Here is a 12,887-nt window from a genome sequence, read left to right on the forward strand (position 1 = left end):
TTCCCCTTCTGGCGTGCGTGTTTTGGCCACATGGGGGCAGTATAAAACACACATACGGTGTAATAGTAGTCGTTCTGTGCAGAGCGTTAAAAAAAATATGAGTCTATGAGTTTTGTTGTAGCGTCTGTCTACATGTTGCTGCAGAGTTTTTGATTGAATAGCCGTTATTAGTGTTATAACAGTGTTATAACATCACATCGTTATAACATTGTTATTATAACACTGTTATTATAACACTGATGCTATATGTTAGCCAGCCTATGGTGCTTTGCATTGTGGGTTAGCATTAAATCAGCGGCCTTGCGTCAAACAAACTTACGTGGTGTTTGGTGAAATAAACCTACGCAATGTGTAATTTTCGTTTTATGTTTAGTTTTCTGGTAAACTTCACCTGGAGTTGGCAAAAAAAAAACTTGAAGCCTCATTTTGAATAATTGTTCCCTTTTCTGCCAAACCGTTGCATCTTATGAAGAGAAGCAGCCGAATGCTTGGCTTGTATCTCGAAACATGTAAGCTACTCGTATCTCAAGGCGCCACCGTGTCATTGACGTGTGCCCCCACGAAGGTCACAGGCTGTCCTTTTAATGTAAATGCGGTTACTCATACGCGTCACGCATGTCCTCTTTCAAGTATGCGCCAGTTTGTCAGGATGAAGTCTGTCAATGTCAGACTGGTGATGGTGAAGTGTCCTTTGCAAATACCTCCGCCCCGGCGTCCGCCTCCTCCTCTCGCTCCATCTTGCTCATCCCACATGTCACATCATATTTTTTCAGGCAGCCCCTGTAAAAGGGCAGAGGCTCCGTGAATTGATGTGGGTCGCTTACATGAGCACGGCCGGGGCAAGGGCGAGAACGCTTAAGCGCACATACGGGGAAAGAATAAGGGAACAAAGAGAACGAGGTTGTCCTTCATGAAAAAATAATATTTCTGCTTTAAAAAAAGTGCAGTTACGCTCTACAGGTTGCTTTTATGTACAAATGCACGTAGGGCTAACATGCAGCTGCTTAACATGCTCACTCCGGTTTGGAGTCAGCATTCAAGTGAGGACAAGCTGTGCAAGGACGACCCCTGTTGGTGGAGGGGAAGTAGTGCATGAGCTGAACATACTGGGTGATATTGAGCACATTCATCATCCACTGACAGTATATTTGCAAAAATATTTGCGACGGAAATTGGTGAGTATCCATCACATGGGGCCACTTTGATCCCTCCCTGGATTTATGTGTCCCAGCGCCCTTGTGGCTTTTATGACTATTTGTGATTTACATTTCGAATTGAATGACTCTAGCAAAGTAATACAACGTTGATCCAAACTGAGCGGTGCTAGTGATATTTACATACTATGATACAGTTTACATGTTTACATAGTACATCATAGCACAAACATTGAGTAAAATGTTTAGAGCAGGAATCATACAGTACAAGATCCCTCACTAACAAGCTGGGTTTCGATTAAGCTGTTTCAAAACAAATTGAAGCAAATTGACTGAAAATGCGACTCTGTTCTTTTTTTGCGACTATTGAGAGGGGACTGCGCAGTAGGTAGCATCGAGATGTGATCCACCGATAATTTACCTCATTCGCTGCCATTGACGACTATAGACGTCGAAAATCCATTTCAACGGGACTAGGAGTGAATGAGATAAAAGAAGAAGAACAAGAAGTGACTGTTCCGTGAGATGATGTCATATATGTCATTATTATATGCTCAATTTTACATTACATCTTAAAAAGCAGCACAGAATTCCTTGAAATACCCTGCTAGGCTTTTCCCGTCTAATTGGTTAATGGAGGGACTGCTGTAAAAAGGGAAATCCCACGCGCCTCTCAGGCTTGCTCCATGCCCACGGGACTGGAACAAGGCCAAAATACAGTACAGTCCCGTCCCCCACACCACCAGCGCATGCTGTCCACCCACGCCTACGCCGGACTGGAGAAGATCCAAGATGGATGCTCCCGGGGCCGCAGTGCCGTGAAATGCACACTATTAGAGATGGAAGGGGCCAGACTAGTCATATTGCGTTTGATTTGTGCACTTTACATAAACTCCATGTCACACGTCGCGACAAATGCTCCAATTCGTGACGTCGCTGGCGGATTCCACAAGAGGCGGCGCCGCCGCAATCGCGGCAACTTGCGCTTTTAGCAAAAGTAAAAACGGAGCAGTCATTTTTAGAGGTTGCCTTTTTGAAGCTCAGTGATCCACAATGCTTGCACGACGTCCCCGAGGAGGGAGAAAAAAAACATACAGGATGGATGGATGGATAGATGGATGGAAGGAGGAGGTGGGGAGGTAGAGTGATGCAGGGAGAAAATATAGACTGGGTGCTTCGTCTTAATATAGATTTGTCTGTATAAAAGGTCAAAATTGGAAAGTGCGCAGACTGATGTCTCTTCCCTTCCAGGCTCAATGATGGCACAAAATAAGTTCACTGCATTCAACTGTGGCCATGCAGTAATATTTTCACTTATAATCTGCTACAACTGTGTCTTGTTAATCATATTTGTTACAGTAAGCAATTAAACCTTAGTAAATTACTATGCTGGGTAAACACTACAGGGCCCAACAAATAGTAGCCTCCTAGGACAAAAAAAATGCCCACACATTATTTTTTCCCCATTAGTAGCATGTAGTTATCCTAATAGGAAGGCAATAATGGAGGGGGGGGGAACATAACACTTTAAAAACAGTTAGGTCAAAAATTACCCATTTATGGTTTTTTTTAAAAAAGGGGGCAGAAACCACTTGGGCCAATTTGAGCAGACTTTTTGGGTGATTTATTTAACCCAAAATGTTGGGTGAAATGAATCACCCACAAAACAACTTTTTTTAATCCCAACAGTTAGGTTGATTGGACCAGTTGTTTTGTACAAAACAGCCTATTTTTGGGGGTTGTTTTATGGGTTATATATTTGACCCAACTTTTTGGGGTTGTTCATTTAACCCAAAAAGTTGAGTCAAATGAATAATCCACAAAACAACTTTTTTTCTCTTCGTTGGGTCAATGGAACCAATTGTTTTCTACAAACAGCCCAATTTTGGGGATTGTTTTAGGGGTTGTTCATCTAACCAAAAAGTTAGGTTACATGAATAATCCACAAAACTACATTTTTATTTTTATTTTTTACCCAAACAGTTGGGTCAACCGAAGAAGTTGTTTAGTCCAAAACAACCCCTTTTTTTTTGTATAAAACAACCCAATTTTGGGGGTTGTTTTATGGGTTATTCATTTGACCCAACTTTTTGTGTGTTCATTTAACCCAAAAGTTGGTTGGTCCCCCTTTTGACCCATGATTGTTTTCTTTTTGTTTGTTTGTTTGACTTTTAAGACACGGTTGTCCTGCTTTTGAAAGCGCTATATATATATATATTTATAAATAAAGATGACTTGACTTGACTTTTGTCCTCCAGTCCCTCTACTAGTGCGCTGAATTGTCTTCCTTGAGAGGACAAAGCATGCAAATTGACCCAAGTAGTGAATTCGTCCTTCCACACCCCCTCCCCCTTTTCTTTCTTTCTTTTTTAAAAAAAACAAACACATTGGGTTATTTTTGACCCAATTGCTTTTAGAGTGCTGTCATACATATACCTTAAGATGGATCCCAACCATAGGGGCTATTACTATGCTTCATACAAACCACAAGCATTATAGAAGATGGATGGATGTTTTTAATGATTTTAATATTTCATAGTATACTACAATTGTAAAAATAATACTTCTCTGATAGCGTCCAAGTGCATTATTACATTTGCACAATTTCTGATACATCTCATCTTATTGTGTATGCAATGTGGTCCAAATGCACCATTGTGGCGATACTGCATACTGATGCAATTGAACGAGAATGGACTGTTTTCCATCCTACTGCGTGGTGCAATAACAACACGTCTTCTTGCATGGGAAAATCTACAGCAGGCTGCAAGTAATGTGAAAAGTAAACTTTATTTTTTTTTTTTTTATCAGCGAAGCCTGTTAAGAAGAGATGGCAATACGAGGCGCAGTGTTGCACCATCACTCCGCTTTGACCAGATAGTCTCGCCGCCAGCTTAAAAACGTACTTCTCATTTTCTCTGCTGTGAATATATTAAATAGAGAAAGAAGATGGGGTGGTGTTTAAAAAAATCTCCCTCCCCTCATCTGACCAATCAGCTTACACTGTGAAAGCACAGAGGTCAAAGGTGAACCAGGGAACGGCCCCCAAATGTCAAGTGACTGTAGCAGAGAAGAAGGCGGAGAAGCGACGAAGAAGAAGAAGAAGACGTCTCGAGAGGCTGGGCGGATGAAGATATGGGGGGAAAAAAATCTTGCATAACAGGATGTTGCATAATGCGTCCCACTTCTTACCACGTCACTCTCGGATGCACGTTAGTACCCCACGCAAGAAGACAAAATGGGGGTTTGGTGTGTGTGTGGGGGGGGGGGGGAGTAGGGGAATATGGAGTGTTCTGTCTCCGAGCAGAAGATGTGGAGTGACGGAAGTAGACAGCCAATACGGTGAGGGCGCCGCGCAACAGAGGGGGTTTGTGTGTGTGTGTGCGTGTGTCGGTGGGTGGGCGAGTGTGGCTCGTACTGGTATTTGTGCCCTGTCACATCGTGTTAGTGGCCAGCCGTGCATAACACAGCACTACGCAACACACACAGACATACACACGCACGCACACGCACACACACACACTGTAGATAACACGAGGACATCCAAAGCACGTGAGCACCAACTTCCCTTCCATCCATCCACTCATTTACCCATCAATACAACATCCCATAATAATCCATCCCATCATGCACAAGCATTTTGCCCCCATAGGGAATAATGTCAAGTTTTCAATCATGTCAAATTCATCATTCCAGGGTTGAACATCATTAAAAAATAAAAATAAAAGGCACAAGCTAAATATGATTTTGGGGCCCTCTATTTATGCCAATAATATTGATAATTCATTTTTTCCCTTAAGAGATTTGAATAAGCATAAATTTGTAATAAAAAATGAAATTACATTACAAGTGTGGACTGATGAAAAAATAATTTTGCTTGGTTTGAACAATTACACTTACAGGAATGGGGGGGGGGGGACGAGCGTGGCGTGAACAGGAATATTTTATGGAAATTTATTTTTCCACTACTGCATAATTTTTCTTAGACTGCAAGCATTAAACCACAAAGAAACATCCCAAACATGCAGATAAATGAGGAAGGCCAGTAAAATATGGAAATTTGCAGGTGGGAAAAACCGGGAAATTTGTCAGTTGGCAGACAGGGAAATTGAATGGTATAAAAAAAAACTGCATATCTTTCATAAAACCACTGATTATATGCAAATTCCGTTAACTCCTTTAGTCCAATGTGCTTCCTCAGGAGTGTTTAGGCTACACTACAGTACTAAAGTTTTGACTAATAATGCTCTCTAAAACTCTCATAATGACCCTCTAACTATTATATTCACACAAAAAAACTCACAATCACCAAAACATCTCACATAAAGAGAACAAAACTCACACTTACCTAGAAATCTCTAACTACACACGAAAGCTCCAAAAAATTGTACAAAGACTAAAAAACATGCGTACTCACCTAAAAAAATCCCTCTCATGCTCTCACACATTCACATGAAAAAAAATTCTGAAAACAATTTCTTAAGAAAACTATCACACTCACCCTAAGACTAGCACATTCACAAAAATCTCTCACATGCACCAAAAACATCTCACATTAAAACAAAAAACACTCACACTTACCTAGTCTCTCACACACACACAAAAAAATACCCAAAAACTTACTCACTGAAAATGCACAAAAACTCTCACACACACACACAAAAAAGCTCCTGGGCAAACCAAATAAATCTCTCATTCCCTACAAAAAAAAACGATCTCAATCACCAAAAAACTCACATATCTTCTCTTAGAGTCAACAAAAAAAAAACGCAAACACATCCCAAAAAATCTCACACAATAGAACAATTCTCAGGATCACCAAAATTATCTCACTTGCACCAAAAAAAAAAAACGTATCCCAATCACCAAAACACCTCTTGCGCACAACAAAAACTCTTACACACCAAAACATTTAGAGAGATTTAAAAAAAGAACCTGTCACACGTACGAAGAGTCATGTCTCACTGAGCAAGTAGGTTTGCGAGAGTGTGCGCATGTAGGCAAATGTTTTTTCGTCAGGGTTCGTTCAAGGTTGCGAACCGTCGCAAAGACACCTTAGCGAGCCTGTGCCGCCCAGTGAGATACGGGCTAAGAAACTCTCACACATTCTGTACATATTTTGTGTATATGTGTGAGAGGTGAATGCTATTTTGGTTTTATATTGCACGTCACAATTTGAGGTTATGCTGATTGGATAATGCTTGGAATAAGTCAAGCAAGCAACCTGATTGGTTCTCAGCCAAAGAATGAGGCAGCAAAAGGCAGCGGGACCTTTGCTCATTGCATTCCTGCGCAAAATAAGTCATGTATGAGTGGGCAGAAAGGGAGATGTTTAGTGTCAGCTTGGGAAGGCAGGTAGGCAGCCTCTTAATGTCTCATTCAAGCTGGAAGCAAAAAAGTGCGAGCGAGCAAGAGAGACATCGAGAAAGGCGGGGGAGCGACACTTCCAGAAGGATTTCATCACTTCCATCTTCTCCTGCATGTCGGTGTGAAAAAAAGGCGACGACACATGACCTACATTTGCTTTTTGAGGCGGGCTCCAGCGGCAATGCAAACCAAAAACACCCGCCAAAAGTGTTGCACATGCAAATATGAACATCATAAAATTAAATGTTATAGGAAGAGTGTGCATTTTTTGATGAGTGGGAAAAGGTAGAGAAGCAAACGAGACAAGGAGGAAGTTTTGACGCTAATCCTCCTCCTCCTGTTTATATAACACACATCTCCTATTCTATTCCGTGCACTTCAAAGCGTTGCCAATCTGCATATATGATTCATCCAGGGAACAGCAGGAGGTGTGTGTGTGAGTGTGTGTGTTTACTTGTGGGAAGAACGTTTGAAGAATCCTAAGCTTCTTTGCAGTGTATTTAGACGACTTTGGATGCATGACTGCTCAAGTCTCCTGTAAAAGATAGACACATTTGCAAAGAAAGTAGTAAATGACCAAACTTGAGAACGACAGACACAGTGGAGGAATAAAATGAGCTCCTCCTTTAGGAGGTCATACTCTATATTCAAGCAATCTGATTGTAACGTTTTCTTTTTTTTATATTGATGTGAAAGTTGAAAACAACTGTTTCAAAGCTCGTACAAGCACATCCAAGATGATTTTTTTTTTTTCCAATTGTCATTAATTGCTTTTTCTATCAAAATCTGAAATTTTGGAGAAGAGATTATATTTGAAGGCCATATCACCTAGCAAGCATCTGCACACTTATATATTATATTAGATTAGATTTGAATTGTACATATGCTTCTTAATTATATGAATAATTTGGCAATGGGTGCCCCATTTTTGAGCATCAACACTTGGCCCCAAAAATGTCTGTCGACTTCTCTTTTTTTTTTTTAACTCACTAGCCCACATTTTCTTAGCAAGCTTCTCTGGCCATTTTCAAATTAGTTACAAACAAGGTTATTTTAGTTAACGGATATGAATAAAATAATAAAAACCTGAATTGAAAAAGAAAAATTGGGTAACATCAATGAAAAAAAAATCTGACTGAAACTGCATTGGTCATATAACTAATTTAAATTAACTGTAATTATCGCCGGGGGAAAAAAATCCTATGTAGGAAAACATTGCTCTAATCAGTGGTTCTTAACTCATTTGCACCCAAAAACGTATAAATATTCTATTTTAAATGTTTTAAGTGTCTCAAAGACATATTTATTAAAAAAAATTATGCTAGAGCATACAGAAGAAGGCTTTGCTGCAGCCTCTCAACTGCAAAGAACGGTTGAAGAAATGGTAGGTATTACAGAAACGGCCAGCAGGTGGCAGCAGAGCAAAAGAGAGCAACCAGGGCCATGTTGAAAACAAGCGGATTTACTCACAGTTCTAAGCCGATTTGTGAATAATGATGAAACTTTGCTATATTCTAATGCTAATTGCTGCAAAACACAGACAGATATTAATATACTTTGGTGATGAAAGAAGAGACTCTAATCTTTCTTTTGGTACCATGTTTTTATCACAATAGAACACAATATTCTGTGGGCCTTGCAAAATCTGTCAAAATACAGTAAAACAGCCGGGAGTGTAGGGGATTGCTTCAATGGAAATGGCTGGGATTGAAGGTGGCTCCCTCTAGTGGTCCATGAAAGAATCACTAAATTGCATAACTACAGTGGTATATAACATTTAATTTTTAGAAATTCAACCTGTCTTGAACACTTTCTTGAGATGGCACTTGGCGTAAAAAGTTTCAAAACCACCGCTCTTGATGTTTACTCAGCTGATAGTTGAAGTTCTGGCAAGTTTGTCCAACTTTTGGGTGTTCAACTAGTTCCCTTTCCTTCCTCAAACGATTGGAAAAAGATAAATCAGACCCCAATTTGTCCATCAGTCCACGATAATTCCACTGTGTGTTCAAGTTGGAGCCATATCATACATAAGCTGATGTTCTTGGCGCCACGCTTTCATCAAAACAGGAAATCTCTTGTTATGAGAAAAAGCCCTTTAAACACAGATGTTGCACGGACGCGCGAGGCATTACACGGAGCATAACAATTTACTTAATGGACGCGTAAAACGTCGAGCCAAGACGAGCGGCCAAGAAGCATTGTTTGCTGATTGTGCTCGTCCCCTCTGCTCTTCCTACACACGCACACACACACACACACACACACACAAAATGAGGTTTAGTTGGCCCAGCCCGAAGGCCTTGTGCAATATTTTTCTTGAGAAATCGAGGGAGACAGCAAGAGAGGCAGTGGCAATATGTCACTGTAAATGCTGCCATCACAAAGCACACCCTGTGGCGAGAGAAAGGGAGAAGAGGTGGGGGAAGGGGTGCGTGGTGGAAGTGTGATGTGCAGTGACGTTGTACACTTAAGAGATGACACTAGAGAGAGAGAGGGGGGGGGGGGTGTGACCTATCTACGGTCTGTATATATGACTGAATTTATGACCGAATGCGTGGAGTTTGTATGTTTTTCCTTTGTTTCTTCCAAGAACATGCATGTTATGTTCATTTGAAGACTAAATTCTCCATTCTCCACACAGGTTAATTGTACCTTCCGCCAGCAAATAGTTAATCATTTAAAAGTTCTGTCTTGTATCTGTCATTGTCAAGCAGAGGTGACGTCACGGTGTTGGGAAAGGGACCCAAATCAAGTTCTGCTTAGGGTCATATAAAGGTTTTGGCCAAGCCCTCATTACTGGCTTAAAGATTTCAAGATCAAAAGTGCAGCAGCGCCACCGTGTGGTTGCAAAGACTTATTGCAACAACAGCAAAAACACTAACAGGCAATGTATTTTAACATTCAACAGCTAGACTGAATGTGTTGCAGATATTGGAAGTCCATATATATAACTGAAACGTAGATATCTATATTTTAACGGAGCAAAATGACGTTTTATATATATATGAAGCTGCAATGATGACAATTCAAAATGTATCTGTAACTGGAGTGGCGGATATCTACAATTCACTTACAATCTCACGTCACTCATAGCCGATATCTGCTACTAAATCAAGTATGCTATTAGGCTAACGTGTTGTGAATGTAACTCCTTGTTAGAGAACAGCTAGCACTAGCAGTGTGTATAAAAATACTGAACAAGTGAAATGTTTACAAAAGGTCATTACTTCATCCTGCAGAGCTGATTTTTTTTTTTATTAACTTTTTGTGAGTATATATTTATTTTCGATATGGTTTAGCACCCCCTTGTAGATGTTAGCGTCCTTTTGCTCTTCTATGAACAAATGACCAATGTTCTGTTTGCTCACCTCTGCCCACAGGAACAATGCATTCAGTCACGCCGAACAATTGCTGACCGGTGTGTTTGTTTCATTGAATGGCACGGACAGAGAAGCTTGGCGAATGGCTCACTCTCGGGCCGGTGTATGCTAGCGAGACTAAATTGGGAGCATGGCGAATACATCAATTTATGATTTCTCTGCCGAGACCCTGGACGGAGTGACGGTGCCGCTAAGCGACTTCCGGGCTAAGGTGCTTCTTGTCGTTAACGTGGCCACCTTCTGAGGGTCAACGATAGAGGAGGTAAATACTCTACAGTCAAATATTTGTATTCATTTATTCCCATCCGTCTATTTTCTTCATTTTTTTTAGCGGTCCTGGCTGCGCTATTTCAAGTCGTGTATGTGGATGTTGTATTTTGTTTGCTGTCCAATCAGATTTAAGATACAATGTGTTGCCATGTCAATCTAATCTGCCCAATGCAGGGATGGGCAATTTCTATGCAGGAGGGGCCACAACAGTGCTACTGGGGGCCACATAAGGACGGCGTACTCCTTAACAACATATATCACAAAAATACAATTTTACAAATGCACAAAATACGTGCTTGTATATATAATATGTATAATTATAATTATAGTGCATTTCTCAATACAGATATAAAAAAAAATAATAATAATAATATTATCATTTTAAATTTTCCAGGATTTTTCTCTCCCATTTCCCCTCGTTCTTCACGAAAAACATATATTGAATGTTTATTTGTGTTTTCGAAGAATTTTCTGGAGTTTGTGAAAAGGAAAAAAAAAAGTTTTTACTCCCCACATTTAAAAAAATATATTATTAATCAAGGGACCCCTCAGAGTGTTCCCATGGGCCGTCATTTGCCCCTCCCTGGCCCAAGGTTTTCAAAATAAGTAGCGCTGGCTGATGTAGCTTAAACTATGTTAGCTATGAGAACCTTTCTTTAACTAACTAGATTTCAAATGTCCTCACAGGGCCACGTGCTGGCCCTCGAAGACATCAGCATTTTCCCATTCTCTGATTGGTTAGTCAGAACAAAACTTCCTACTGCCCACTTTGACAGCAAAACACATCAGGTGCAATCTGCATCCATCAATACATTTAATAATTACCATCTCTAAATGTTTTTGTAACTATTGATTTAGGTTTTTGTCCAGGTGATGTACATGGCTAGTTGTGTGCTGTTTTTTTTTTAAAGTATTAATTGTTTCTGTATTGTTGTGTACTGTCCTCATATGTTCTGTTCCTTTCTGTTCAACTTTGTTCTTCAGTACCATCAACTGAATGCACTCATGGAAATGTTCGGTGACCTCAACTTCGCCGTGCTGGCTTTCTCCTGCAACCAGTTCGGCCTTCAGTCACCTGGTAGGTCCACTCGTTCTGTTGGATCATTTTGGGTCACCATTTTGGTCTTTATAAAGTCCTTCCCAGTAGCATGTCTGCCCTTTCATAGCAAGTCAAATCAATCACTTAAAGAAGCCAGCATGAACCAAATAAAGGGTTGCATGCTTCAAGCAACCCAGGAGACGACTTGGTAATTGAAATGGAAATGGACTCCCTCAAAAGAGCATCAAACATCTGCAGATCATTCAGAATGCACTTAATTGTGCATGCAAGCCGTTTGTGTTTTTTTTTTGTTTTTTTAGAGGTGAATAATGAAACCTTAAACATCCTCAAGTACGTGAGACCCGGTAGGGAATTTGTGCCAAAGTTTCCCATCTTTGGTAAGGTGGAGGTGAATGGAGTCAACGAGGAGCCGTTGTTCACCTACCTGAAGGTATACGATTAAGTTGACTAATCGAGACATTGATTGTAAAAGGGCAGCTTTTCTCATGTGTCATGTCATCTCACAGGAGTCGTTGCCCTTTGTGAATCCTGTCATTGGCGACATAAGGAAATTCTACTGGTCACCAATCACGGTCAATGATATCCGATGGAATTTTGAAAAGTTTCTAATCACCGCAGATGGCAAGCCCTTCAGCAGGTGACGTTGTTAACCTAATTAATCCCCTTCCCCTAATTTTTTTTAGTGTACTCATAGTGTCAAAGCAATTTTATTGATAAGGTATTTTAGGCACACATTTTCAGAACAATGCTTGCTTTCACTTTTCTACAGGTACGAGCTGCACTGTCCCATTGATAAAGTCGAGAAGGACATCGCCGAGCTTCTGTAACCAGCTCTTGCTAGTTGATCAACGGTGGCAGCGTGACGGTCCCTCAGTAAACGCACATGTGTGCACCTGAGCTGGATCTGATGAGGAAGAGGAACAAGACTCGGAGCTACAGTGCATTCACTCTGGGAACAAATTCCTCTCCGCCACCAATAAAATTACTATGAATAAATCAATGAAATGTTCAGAAAATAAAGCAACACAATTAATCTTAATTAACCCCAATTATTCATGTTAGTAGTTTGAAATATTTGATTGAAATGGTTAAAAGAGGCAAGTCAACATTAAAATGTATGTATTTACAGGATTGTTTCTCGTTTTCATTTTGGTCCTCATAAAGTCTACTTCACATGCACACCAGGCGCCACTACACACCACCAAATGATTTGTCATTACATCAGAGCATACATGCGTGACACACTAAGTATGTAGTGATTAAAAGTGTGTGTGTATATATATTTATATATATATATATATATAAGTAAATGATAGACACCTAAAGTCTACATACAGGAACCAAGCATTCATACTGTCCATCTACTGTTGCATATTACTTTTTGTAATTCTGCTTCTGCTAGACTCATCTTTATAACGCAATTTACAAACAACCATAGTAAGGGCTGTACGTCATATGGGGGGGAAATTCTGACAAAAGAAACAAATACAGTAATCCAGTTGAGATGTAACAAAGGCATTAAAAACGTGCTATTATGAAAGTAATCTTTACTTTTGCACAAACATATATGTATATATATATATAGATATATACGTCAACTTTCACTCATATAAGAATGCAGTTAAACATAATCTCGCTTTGAAACAGATACATAAC

The 12,887-nt window shown here is 40.1% G+C and overlaps 1 protein-coding gene and 1 long non-coding RNA gene across 2 annotated transcripts; one reads left to right on the forward strand and one right to left on the reverse strand.

The window, feature by feature from the left end:
- Window positions 1-599: 599 nt before the first annotated feature.
- LOC147156658 (uncharacterized) lies at window positions 600-10,183 on the reverse strand. The gene is made up of 3 exons (XR_015091676.1): window positions 9,890-10,183; window positions 6,976-7,056; window positions 600-780 (listed from the first exon to the last, which is right to left on the reverse strand). It is a non-coding gene; the product is annotated as an uncharacterized LOC147156658 (long non-coding RNA).
- gpx9 (glutathione peroxidase 9) lies at window positions 9,936-12,357 on the forward strand. The gene is made up of 5 exons (XM_086064344.1): window positions 9,936-10,163; window positions 11,156-11,249; window positions 11,531-11,661; window positions 11,738-11,868; window positions 12,001-12,357. Exons 1-5 carry the CDS (start codon window positions 10,032-10,034, stop codon window positions 12,056-12,058), a joined length of 546 nt encoding a protein of 181 aa, XP_085920470.1. The 5' UTR covers window positions 9,936-10,031; the 3' UTR covers window positions 12,059-12,357.
- The last annotated feature ends 530 nt before the right edge of the window (window positions 12,358-12,887 follow it).

This window comes from Leptonotus elevatus, chromosome 20 (assembly GCF_054856555.1).
Source record: "Leptonotus elevatus isolate MCC_2025b chromosome 20, RoL_Lele_1.0, whole genome shotgun sequence".
Lineage (NCBI taxonomy): Eukaryota > Metazoa > Chordata > Actinopteri > Syngnathiformes > Syngnathidae > Leptonotus > Leptonotus elevatus.